At 46.0% G+C, this 12067-nt stretch overlaps 1 protein-coding gene across 3 annotated transcripts in view; it reads left to right on the top strand.

The window, feature by feature from the left end:
* Positions 1–12067, top strand: part of LOC142244166 (E3 ubiquitin-protein ligase RNF138-like) — an 80976-nt gene that overhangs the window by 39033 nt on the left and 29876 nt on the right. For 2 of the 3 annotated variants that reach the window (XM_075316366.1, XM_075316364.1), the window contains 2 exons: positions 3632–3711; positions 5953–6001. In XM_075316366.1, coding sequence (XP_075172481.1) covers positions 3632–3711; positions 5953–5962 — 90 coding nt within the window. In that variant the 3' untranslated portion in view covers positions 5963–6001. Of the gene's footprint in view, positions 1–3631; positions 3712–5952; positions 6002–12067 lie in introns of those variants that run through there. The other variant, XM_075316365.1, reaches the window with a different exon arrangement.

Below are 12067 nucleotides of genomic sequence, written 5' to 3'. Positions count from 1 at the left end.
CCCGTCCTCCTCGTGCATTCCCACAGCAGCCTGTGCTCCTCACTCTCCCCCACGGCAGCCTGTGCTCCTCACTCTCCCCCACGGCAGCCTGTGCTCCTCACTCTCCCCCACGGCAGCCTGTGCTCCTCACTCTCCCCCACGGCAGCCTGTGCCCCTGTGGCCTCCCCACGGCAGCCTGTGCCCCTGTGGCCTCCCCACGGCAGCCTGTGCCCCTGTGGCCTCCCCACGGCAGCCTGTGCCCCTGTGGCCTCCCCACGGCAGCCTGTGCCCCTGTGGCCTCCCCACGGCAGCCTGTGCCCCTGTGGCCTCCCCACGGCAGCCTGTGCCCCTGTGGCCTCCCCACGGCAGCCTGTGCCCCTGTGGCCTCCACACTGCTGCCTATGCCCCTGCGGCCTTCACACTGCTGCCTGTGCCCCCCTGGTATGTCAGAACCCCTAGCAATGTCCTTAAATTTCTCCCAGCCCTCCCAAGTGATATATAATCCTCCCTAGTGATGTCTAGTCCTCCCAGCCCTCCCCAGTGATGTCTAGTCCTCCCAGCCCTGCCCAGTGATGTCTAGTCCTCCCAGCCCTGCCCAGTGATGTCTAGTCCTCCCAGCCCTCCCCAGTGATGTCTAGTCCTCCCAGCCCTCCCCAGTGATGTCTAGTCCTCCCAGCCCTCCCCAGTGATGTCTAGTCCTCCCAGCCCTCCCCAGTGATGTCTAGTCCTCCCAGCCCTCCCCAGTGATGTCTAGTCCTCCCAGCCCTCCCCAGTGATGTCTAGTCCTCCCAGCCCTCCCCAGTGATGTCTAGTCCTCCCAGCCCTCCCCAGTGATGTCTAGTCCTCCCAGCCCTCCCCAGTGATGTCTAGTCCTCCCAGCCCTCCCCAGTGATGTCTAGTCCTCCCAGCCCTCCCCAGTGATGTCTAGTCCTCCCAGCCCTCCCCAGTGATGTCTAGTCCTCCCAGCCCTCCCCAGTGATGTCTAGTCCTCCCAGCCCTCCCCAGTGATGTCTAGTCCTCCCAGCCCTCCCCAGTGATGTCTAGTCCTCCCAGCCCTCCCCAGTGATGTCTAGTCCTCCCAGCCCTCCCCAGTGATGTCTAGTCCTCCCAGCCCTCCCCAGTGATGTCTAGTTCTCCCAGCCCTCCCCAGTGATGTCTAGTCCTCCCAGCCCTCCCCAGTGATGTCTAGTCCTCCCAGCCCTCCCCAGTGATGTCTAGTCCTCCCAGCCCTCCCCAGTGATGTCTAGTCCTCCCAGCCCTCCCCAGTGATGTCTAGTCCTCCCAGCCCTCCCCAGTGATGTCTAGTCCTCCCAGCCCTCCCCAGTGATGTCTAGTCCTCCCAGCCCTCCCCAGTGATGTCTAGTCCTCCCAGCCCTCCCCAGTGATGTCTAGTCCTCCCAGCCCTCCCCAGTGATGTCTAGTCCTCCCAGCCCTCCCCAGTGATGTCTAGTCCTCCCAGCCCTCCCCAGTGATGTCTAGTCCTCCCAGCCCTCCCCAGTGATGTCTAGTCCTCCCAGCCCTCCCCAGTGATGTCTAGTCCTCCCAGCCCTCCCCAGTGATGTCTAGTCCTCCCAGCCCTCCCCAGTGATGTCTAGTCCTCCCAGCCCTCCCCAGTGATGTCTAGTCCTCCCAGCCCTCCCCAGTGATGTCTAGTCCTCCCAGCCCTCCCCAGTGATGTCTAGTCCTCCCAGCCCTCCCCAGTGATGTCTAGTCCTCCCAGCCCTCCCCAGTGATGTCTAGTCCTCCCAGCCCTCCCCAGTGATGTCTAGTCCTCCCAGCCCTCCCCAGTGATGTCTAGTCCTCCCAACCCTCCCCAGTGATGTCTAGTCCTCCCAGCCCTCCCCAGTGATGTCTAGTCCTCCCAGCCCTCCCCAGTGATGTCTAGTCCTCCCAGCAATGTATATTCCTTCCAGCCCTCCCCAGTGATGTATATGCCCTCAGCATCTCCTGTGATGTATATGCCCTCAGCATCTCCTGTGATGTATATGCCCTCAGCATCTCCTGTGATGTATATGCCCTCAGCATCTCCTGTGATGTATTTACAGCAGTCCCAGCTGACACAAACATGGAAAAACAGTTGTGAGAAGCAATAAGATCAATATTGAATAATATAGCCGCACCAAAAACAAGAAGCTTCAGCCGCCACGATGAGTTAATTGTTTGACTAAGTATAGCAGGGTAATTTTAAGTTGATAGTTTTGTGCGGCCCCCGAAGGTTGGTAGAAAATTCCAAATGGCCCTCGGCATTAAAAAGGTTCCCCACCCCTGCTCTACTCTCATAAGAAATTGGATAACAACTTGTGGTGTCCACTTTTTGGTGTTGCCTCTTGAAAAAGTGAGACATTTGGTGCTAAAGCAACATTTTTGTGAATAAAAAAAATTAAAAAAAAAATGTTCGGTATGGCGACCTAAAGTTATCAATTTCTGTGAAGTGCCTGTGGGTTCAAAATGCTCACTATACCCCTAGATAAAATCCTCGAAGGGTCTAGTTTCCAAAATGGGGTCACTTTTGGGGAAGCTCCACTGTTTAAGCACCTTAGGGAGTCTCCAAAAGTGACATGACATTCACTAATGATTCCAGCCAATTTTGCAGTCAAATGGCGCGCGCCCAGACAGTTGATTTCCACCACATATGGTGTATCAGCGTACTCGGGAGCAATTACACAATTAATTTTTTGGTGCATTTTTTCCTATTACCCTTGTTAAAAAAAGAAAAAAATAAAGAAATTTGGTTGAAGTAACAATTTTGTGGTAAATGTATTTTTTTTTTTTTTTTATTTTCACAGCTCAACGTTATAAACTTCTGTGAAGCCCCCATGTGTACAAGGTGCTCACCAAACATCTAGATAAATTCCTTGAAGGGTCTAGTTTCCAAAATGGTGTTACTTGTGGGAGGTTTCTGCTGTTTAGGTATATTAGGGGCCCTACAAATGCGACATGGAGTCCGCAGTCTATTTCAGCCAAATTTGCTTTCCAAAATTTAAATATTGCTCATTCTGTTCCGGGTCCTCCAATTTGTCCAAACAGAGGTTTCCGACCACATGTAGGGTATCAGCGCGCTCAGAAGAAATTGGGTAACAAATTTTGTGGTGCATTTTATTGTTATTTCTCGTAAAAGTGAATAAAATGGGGCTAGAGCAAAATTTTTTAGGTCAAATCATAATTTTTATTTTTTTTCATTCCGTATCGCATTAGTTCTTGTGGAGCACCTGAAGGGCTAATAAACTTCTTGAATGTGGTTTTGAGTACTTTGAGGGGTACAGTTTTTAGAATAGTGTCACTTTTGGGCATTTTCTGTCACCTAGGCCTCTCAAAGTCACTTCAAATGTGATGTGATCCCTAAAAAAAATGATTTTATAAATCTTTTTGAAAAAAAAGGGAAATTGCTGATTAACTTTGAACCTTTCTAAATTCCTAACTCCAAAAAACTTTGTTTCAAAACTTGCGCTGATGTAAAAGTAGACATGTGGGAAATGTTATTTATTAACTATTTTCTATGACATAACTCGCTGGTTTGAGGGCATAAAAATTAAAAGTTTGAAAATTGCAATTTTAGACATGGATTATTTAATTATTATTAGTGTCTGCACATAAATCCATCTGTCTGTATCACCAGTTATAAAAAATGTAAACATCTTCATCCTGTTTACAGAAGAAGTACTATATAATGAGAAGGCATTACAAGACATGCTCCCTTAAGTATAAGGTCCTCTGCAACAACATAGGCTCCAGGTAAGTAACTTTAACATTTTAAATTGCTCAATTTATCAATAGTGATGATGAGCAGACTTGCAGATAACTGGGACCGGCTGATCCTAGTGATCCGGTTTTTAAAATCCAGTTCCGTGCCGGATTCCAATCCCCATATACGTCTTTGGGGACCATAATCCGGTGATTAAAAATGTTGATACAAGGGATAAGGGGATGGGAGCAAACGCGATATCCTTACAGAGTCTCTGGCGCAGCTGTAACGGCTTCTTGGCCGCCCATTCACTTCCGGGGCCATTCATTTACCTTCATTGCTTTCCCTACCCACTGGCGCCTGTGCTTGGTTGCAGTCAGATGCGCCCCCACCCTGAGTGACAGCGTGCCTGATGCTACCAATCATAGGCACTCTGTGCATCTATTGTGGTATTAAAATAAATAAAATATTTGTCGTAGGGTCCCCCCCATATTATGATACCCAGCACAGATAAAGCATATAGTTACAGGTTGCAGCTCCCAGCCATGCACCTATCTTAGCTGTATATCAAAATAAAAGGAACTGCATGCGCCTTTTTTCTTTTTAAATTATTTAAAAGAAATCATTTTTAAAAAAACTGTGTGCAGTGCACCCCAATTTTTATACCCAGCCAAGATAAAGCCTGACAGCTGGGGGCTAATATGGGAGGACCCTACCCCAATTATTTTATTTATTTAGTTTTACACCATGATACTGAACTGCAGACAGCACCTGTGATTGGTTGCAGTCAGATGCGCCCCCAGCCTGTGTGACTGCAACTAATCACAGATGCCAGATTGGCCAGTGGGCGGAGAAAGCAGTGCATATGGATAAGCAATAATGAGTAGCCCAGGAAGTGAAGGAGAGGCCATGAGAGCAGTGTACAGCCATGCCAGAGCCTCGGTAAGCTTGAAGCACTTGCTTCATTCTTATTTTCTTTATTATTCCTTTAATATATTTTTTTAAAATTTCCTGAGTGCTGGATCAATATCTGGAATCCCGGGCCCAGGTCCAGCACTCAGTTACCTTTGAAACTGCATGGATCCGGACTTTTACAGTCCGGGTCCACCACTCACTAATCAATAGTAGTCATGACTTAACATGAAATCAGAAGGTACCGCTGACCGCACGTATGTGCAGCTTGGCCATGTGGCCAGTTGGCTGTTTGATTTCACCTTTAGGTGAAACCTACTGACTATAGAGACGTACATGTAACAGGTTTTAGTTTGGGACCTATTCAAACATAATGGTTGAATTACATGAGATACTTTTTTTTGGTCTTGTGTTTTTTTTCAAAAGTTTTTTTTTGATCTTCAAACGAACAGCAGTTTATTTACAAATATAATCTGTTTCCCCGAAAATAAGCCCTACCCCAACAATAAGTCCTAGGAAGAATTTGGCCTTTTTGGAGTAATGCCTGCTTTACACGAGTTGATCTATCGTGCGATCGCACGAGCGATCGTACCCGCCCCCGTCGTTTTTGTGTTACGGGCAAATCGCTGCCCGTGGCGCACAAACACGTTTAACCCCGGTCACACGTACTTACTTTGCGGATGACCTCGCTGTGGGTGCCGAATGTCCACTTCCTGAAGTGGGAGGGACGTTCGGCGTCAAAGGGACGTTCGGCGTCACAGCGACGTCACACGGCAGCCGGCCAATAGAAGCAGAGGGGCGGAGATGAGCGGGATATAAACATCCCGCCCACCTCCTTCCTTCCACATAGCTGGCGGGTGCCGAGGGACGCAGGTAAGCTGTGTTCATTGTTCCTGTGGTATCACACGGAGCAACGTGTGCTGCCACGGAAACGATGAACAACTGGCGCCATTTTAAATAAACAATATTTTGAAACCGAGTGACGAGTACACGACTCACGATTTGTGAGCGATACTGCGTCACTCAGAGGTGTTACACGAGACGACGTCGTGAACGATGCCAGATGTGCGTCACGAAAACCGTGACCCCGACGATGCATCGCATGATAGCTCGTCTCCTGTAAAGCACCCTTAAGCCTTAAATTTAAGCCCTACCCCAAAAATAAGTCCTAGTTGTGGTTCAATAAAGAAATGTCCATGCTGCTAAAAAAAAGTTAAAGAATAGTGCAGAACACTTCATTAAAAAAAGCAGACGCCCCCAAAAGAGAGGTGACAGCCCCTGCAATCATACTCAGACCCCGAACAGCTACAGTTTGCAGGTGCCGACACACACACACACACACACACACACACACATCCAGTGATACCTTACTGCTGCAGGGACCTGTGACGCTGCCAGCCGGAAGCAGAGGAAGACCGCTGTGGAACACACGAGGCCCTGCCAGAAGCGCCCACTGTGGATCGCAGGAAGACCTGGCAGCAATGCAGATGTCCAGAGTCTGATATGTACGATTCTCCTTGCTTTCTTGGGAGGTAAATTTACCCCTCAACCCTTGTTTAGCCAAAAATAAGCTCTACCCTGAAACTAAGCCCTAGCACCTTTTTCAGGGCAAAATAAGACAGTGTCTTATCTTCAGGGAAACACAGTAGTAGGGAAAACAACGCAACGTATGTCTTATGTAAATGCCCTGACACACAACTAAATCTCATAGGATTTATATTTGTCTTTAAGCTTTTTTGCCACTTATTAGTACACGTTTTCGAAAATGTCTCAAAGCTGCCCATAAAATATAATGTACATAAGTAGCAAGGGGGAGGGATAAGACGTCAAAAAGAAATCTGACAGGTGCCCCGCTCCTATCAAAGTGTATTAAACACGCCCCTTAATCAAATTGATATCATCTCATATCCAATGGCTATCAAATGGATATCAAATGATATTAATTTGTTAGTTATGTTTCCCTTAATCACGTCCTATTATTTATATGCCCAGTAATTATTCTCCTTTATATAGGTATTTTAATACTGTAATCTTCCGTTAATCAAATTGATATTCAAAGTGTATCATTGATATCAAATTATCATGGGTAATCGTGTCAGTAACATATTAAAAGAAACCTTATTCATATAATAGTATAATGTTCCTCATGATATTGTCAGTAGAAATGTTATATATATTAAGTGAGAGAAGCATGTCTTACTGACACAATTACCCATGATATTAAATGAGAGAAGCCTTTTTTCATATAATAGTATAATGTTTATTGAACCAAATCCGCAATACACAGCAAATATCAAAGCAACTATCAGGGAACAAAATCAGAGTTGTCGTTACATAGTGAGCCACGTGGATTGTAGGATCGATGATACTCTTTAAATCCTCAAAGGTCCTTGAGCAATACATATTGGAGAGGAGTGTAAAGGTTGGTTCACACGTCGCGGTGTGAATAGAGTTCGAGATTTAGATGTACCATCAGATTAATTCAATAGTATTTTTAAATCGATCTAACTGTTCTCTGGTAGTGGAATTACCCACAACAGTGGAGGACATATTTAACTCGGCCATGGCCTGCATAAATGTATCCCATCCCCGTGTAAATTCCTTTTGGTCAGGGCGTAACTGAGTTGTGTTACGTACCAAATGCATCATGTTAGAGCCTGGAATTACCATACCTTTGAATATAAATTCACTTTTATCATTCCATGATGTAATATATTTGTTCTGCAACAGTCTGTTTAGTAAGAATTCTGCATTCTTTTTTTAGCACTCGTTTACATGACTTACAATTTCATTGACAGTTGTATTATTATCAGGCTCTGAATTAGACAATTGTTGATGATCAATCTCAGGAGTGTTAACCCCTTCACGACCGCGGGCAGTAAAATTACGTCCTATTTTAATGTGACTTAACGACCAGGGACGTAATTTTACTGCCTAAACTTCATTTGATTGCCGTGGCCATAGCAATGGCTTTCAAATGATGTCCCCTGCTCTTTCTTACAGCAGGGGACCTTTGCTTGACCCCAGGGGGGGTGGCATCGCAACCCCCCATCGACGATCGTTGTGATTGGCTGTTCAAATCTGAACCGCCAACCACAACATTCGCACTGATTTCGGCAAAAATAATGCCCGAATTAGTGCAATACTATGAGATCCTGCTATGATCTATTGTAGCAGCTACAGCAGATCATAGGTGGATCTCAAACATGCCGCCCCCAGCCCCTGCAGCACTGATTGGAGCGATCGTGCTATGACGCGCAATCGCTCCAATCAGTGTGCAGTGGGGCGGTCTGATCTGCAGGTGGCCGCCCTCCCCAGGCCTGTGCTGGTCTGGGGAGCCTCCCCCAACATGTCTGCAGCGTGGAGTGGCTGGTACTTGTGGTACCACGCCACCGCTGCCGCCGCTAATGTCACCGTCTTCTTGCCTGCTCCACGTGAGTATTGCACTCTTCTTCCAGCCTGTGCGCGCTCCCGTTATGGCCCCTGCGCGCTCCCGTTATGGCCCCTGCCCGTGCCCCCCCGATCTGCCCCCCCACGCCCCGATCTGCCCCCCGACATCCCGATCTGCTCCCCCTGCGATCTGCCTGCCTCCTCTGTCATCTCTATTCTGCTTCCTTCCTTCTTTCCTTGCTTCTCCGGTATCCCCCTCTGCTCTCCCCCTCCCCCCCCTCTGCTCTCCCCACCCCCCCCCTCTGCTCTCCCCCCCCCCTCTGCTCTCACCCCCCCTCTGCTCTCCCCCTCCCCTCTCCCCTTGACGTCCTCTTACCTGCCTTCACCGGGTCGTCCGATTTCTTCACTGGCCCGATCACATCTGCCTCCATCTCTGGGTCCTTCCTGGGTCTTCTGCTGATCTGTCCAATGTCCTGCCTGCTGCTCCTGTACAGCTGTACAGCTGTTTATCTCGCTTGCCTTCTGTTCCTCCTGCTACTCCTCTGGGTACTGTGAGTATAACTTTTTTTTTTCCCTGTATCCTGTCCATTTTTACACCTCATCTGTCCGTACGTCCCGCCGAGCACTGATCATGGATGCAGATAACGTATCTGCATCCCTGCTCAATTTTTGGCGTGACTTTTTTCCGTATCCCCGAAGCTTTTTGTATCGCATCCGTCCGTGCGTCCTGCCGAGCGCTGATCAGGGATGCAGATATCGGATCTGCATCCCTGCTCAATTTTTGGCGTGACTTTTTTCCATATCCGTGACGCTTTTTGTATCGCATCCATCCGTGCGTCTCGCCAAACGCTGATCAGGGATGCACATAACAAATCTGCATCCCTGCTCAATTTTTGGCGTGACTTTTTTCCGTATCCGCAACGCTTTTTGTATCGCATCTGTCCGTGCGTCCCGCTGAGCGCTGATCAGGGATGCACATAACGGATCGGCATCCCTGCTCAATTTTTGGCGTGACTTTTTCTTTTTTTCCGTATCACCGACGCTTTTTGTATCTCATCCGAATGTGCGTCCTGCAGCGGTCGATCAGAGCACCGCGTCTGTGCGTTTGAAAAGTCAAATGGCGTTCGTTCTCTTCTGAGCCCCACCATACGCCCAAACAATTTATTTCCACCACATATGAGGTATCTGCATACTCAGGAAAAATTGCACAAGACGTTTTATGGTGCAGTTTTTCCTGATACCGTTGTAAAAAAAAAAAAAAAGCTACCTGGTTGATGCAAAAATTTTGTGGTAAAAAAAAACAAAACAATTTCACGGTTCAACGTTATCAACTTCTGTGGAGCCCCTGGGGGGCAAGGGGCTCACCAAACATCTAGATAAATTCCTTGAGGGGATGGGGTCACTTGTGAGGGCGCTCCACTGTTTAGGCATCATAGGGGATCTCCAAACATGACATGGCGTCCGCTAATGATTCCAACCAATTTTGCTGTCAAATGGTACGCTTTCTCTTCTGAGCCCTGCCATGCGCCCAAACAATTACTTTCCACCACATATGAGGTATCGTCGTACTCAGGAGAAATTGCACAATACGTTTTATGGTACATTTTTTCCTGATACCCTTGTGAAAAAAAAGCTACGTGGTTCAAGTAACAGTTTTGTGGTGAAAAAAAAATTGTATTCATGGCTCAACATTATCAACTTGTGTGGAGCCCCTTGGGTCTCGCTAAACATCTAGATAAATTCCTTGAGGGGTCTAGTTTCCAAAATGGGGTCACTTGTGGGGGAGCTCCATTGTTTAGGCACCTCAGGGGGGTCTCCAAATGCAACATTACGTCAGCTAATTATTCCAACCAATTTTGCTGTCAAATGGTGCTCTTTCTCTTCTGAGCCCTGCCGTGCGCCCAAACAATTACTTTCCACCACATATGAGGTATCGTCGTACTCAGGAAAAAATGCACTATAAATTTCATGGTGCTTTTTTTCCTGATACCCTTGTGAAAAAAAGCTACCTAGTTGAAGCAACAGTTTAGTGATAACAATTTTATTTTTTTCTTTTCACGGCTCAACGTTATAAACTTCTGTGAAGCCCCCAGGTGTTCAAAGTGCACACCAAACATCTAGAAAAATTATTTGAGGGCTCTAGTTTCCAAAATGCGGTCACTTTTTTGGGAGCTCCATTGTTTAGGTACCTCATGGGGTCTTCAAACCCGACATGGCGTCCGCTAATGAGTGCAGCTTATTTTGCACTCAAAAATTCAAATAGCGCTCTTTGCCTTCTGAGTCCTCCCGTGTGCCCAAAAATTTGATTTCCACCACATATGAGGTATCTGCGTACTCAGGAGAAAATGCACAATACATTTTATGGTGCATTTTTTACTAATACCCTTGTGAAAAAACAAGCTACCTAGTTGAAGCAACAGTTTTGTGGTAAAAAAGTTTTTTTTTCTTTTCACGGCTCAACGTTATAAACTTCTGTGAAGCCCCCAGAGGTTCAAAGTGCTCACCAAACATCTAGAAAAATTATTTGAGGGCTCTAGTTTCCAAAATGGGGTCACTTGTGGGGTAGCTCAATTGTTTAGGCACCTCAGGGGGTCTTCAAACCTGACATGGCGTCTGCTAATGAGTGCAGCTAATTTTGTGTTCAAAAATTCAAATGGCGCTCCTTCCCTTTCGAACTCTGCCGTACGCCCAAACAATTGATTTTTACCACATATGGGGTATCAGCGTACTCAGGAGAAAATGCACAATAAATTGTAGGCTGCACTTTCTCTTTTCTCCCTTGTGAAAATTTAAAATTTTATGGCTAAAGTAACATTTTTGTGTTAAAAAGTAAAATTTACATTTTTTCCTTCCACATTGCTTTGGTTGCTGTGAAGCACCTAAAGGGTTAATAAACTTCTTGGATGTGGTTTTGAGCAGAGTGAGGGGTGCAGATTTTAGAATGGGGTCACTTTTGGGTATTTTCTGTCACCTCGGCCTCTCAAAGTCGTTTGTAAATTTTGTTGGAAAAATGAGAAATTGCTGATGAACTTTGACCCCTTCTAACTTTCTAACGGAAAAAAAAATTGTTTCGAAAATTGCGCTGATGTAAAGTAGACATGTGGGAAATGTTATTTAGTAACTATTTTGTGTGACATATTTCTCAGATTTATGGGCATAAATTTTCAAAATTTGAAAATTGCGAAATTTTCCAAATTTTTGGAAAATTTCCTAAATTTTCACAATTAAACGCAAAAAATATCGGCCTAAATTTACCACTGACATGAAGTACAATATGTCACGAAAAAACAATCTCAGAATCGCCAGGATCCGTTGAAGCGTTCCAGAGTTATAACCTGTCAAAGTGACACTGGTCAGAATTGCAAAAAATGGCCCGGTCATGAGGGTGTTTTAGTGGCCGGGGGTGAAGGGGTTAATAAACTTTAAAGTTGATAGTTCCTTTGCATCATGTTTAGCATGAACCAAGTATCTCTGTAGTACAGCACTATATTTTTTAATTTTTATGTCGTCCGGTATGTCACGTCTTTGTAAGATTTCACTAATTTCAGCATCAAGACTATGGATTACACTCTGGCGTATGTTGTCTGTAATAGGGGCTCATAGTTTAATTAGTTCTTGCTTAGGAACAAGATACATTTTCTCGGTATGGCCCATTATTTACCGGCGAGAAGACTTGTTATCAGTATCGCAAAGCCTAAAAGAGGACCTATAAACCCACCGGTCTGATTTAGTATACGTTTCTTTTTCTTTATGCTGTGGGATTTATTACTCATGACTCTTATAGCTTTACGGCATTTTTTTAGTATAATTTTTTGGTCGTTCTTTCAGAGGAATACGTCATTTTAAGATGTTTAATGCAATTTCCCCTATGGGTGTAACTAAATCATGACTTGCATTGCATAAAATAGATTTTCTGACAGAAGGAGGTGCCTTCACGAGGGTTTTTAAGAGATCCCAGTTACGTCGGATTCTCTCAGACATCTTTACATCACTATGTCTGTGATGCCCTGGCGCCTCCTGATGGTCACAGAAGGTATTACCAACCACACAACACCTTCCCACACCAGGTCCCATCAGCCAAAAAATCCTAGCCACCCCCCTCAG

This window comes from Anomaloglossus baeobatrachus, chromosome 6 (assembly GCF_048569485.1).
Source record: "Anomaloglossus baeobatrachus isolate aAnoBae1 chromosome 6, aAnoBae1.hap1, whole genome shotgun sequence".
In the NCBI taxonomy this organism is placed as follows: Eukaryota; Metazoa; Chordata; class Amphibia; order Anura; family Aromobatidae; genus Anomaloglossus; species Anomaloglossus baeobatrachus.
Note: the sequence above shows the minus strand (reverse complement) of the source record. Positions and strands in the feature narration are given on the sequence as shown.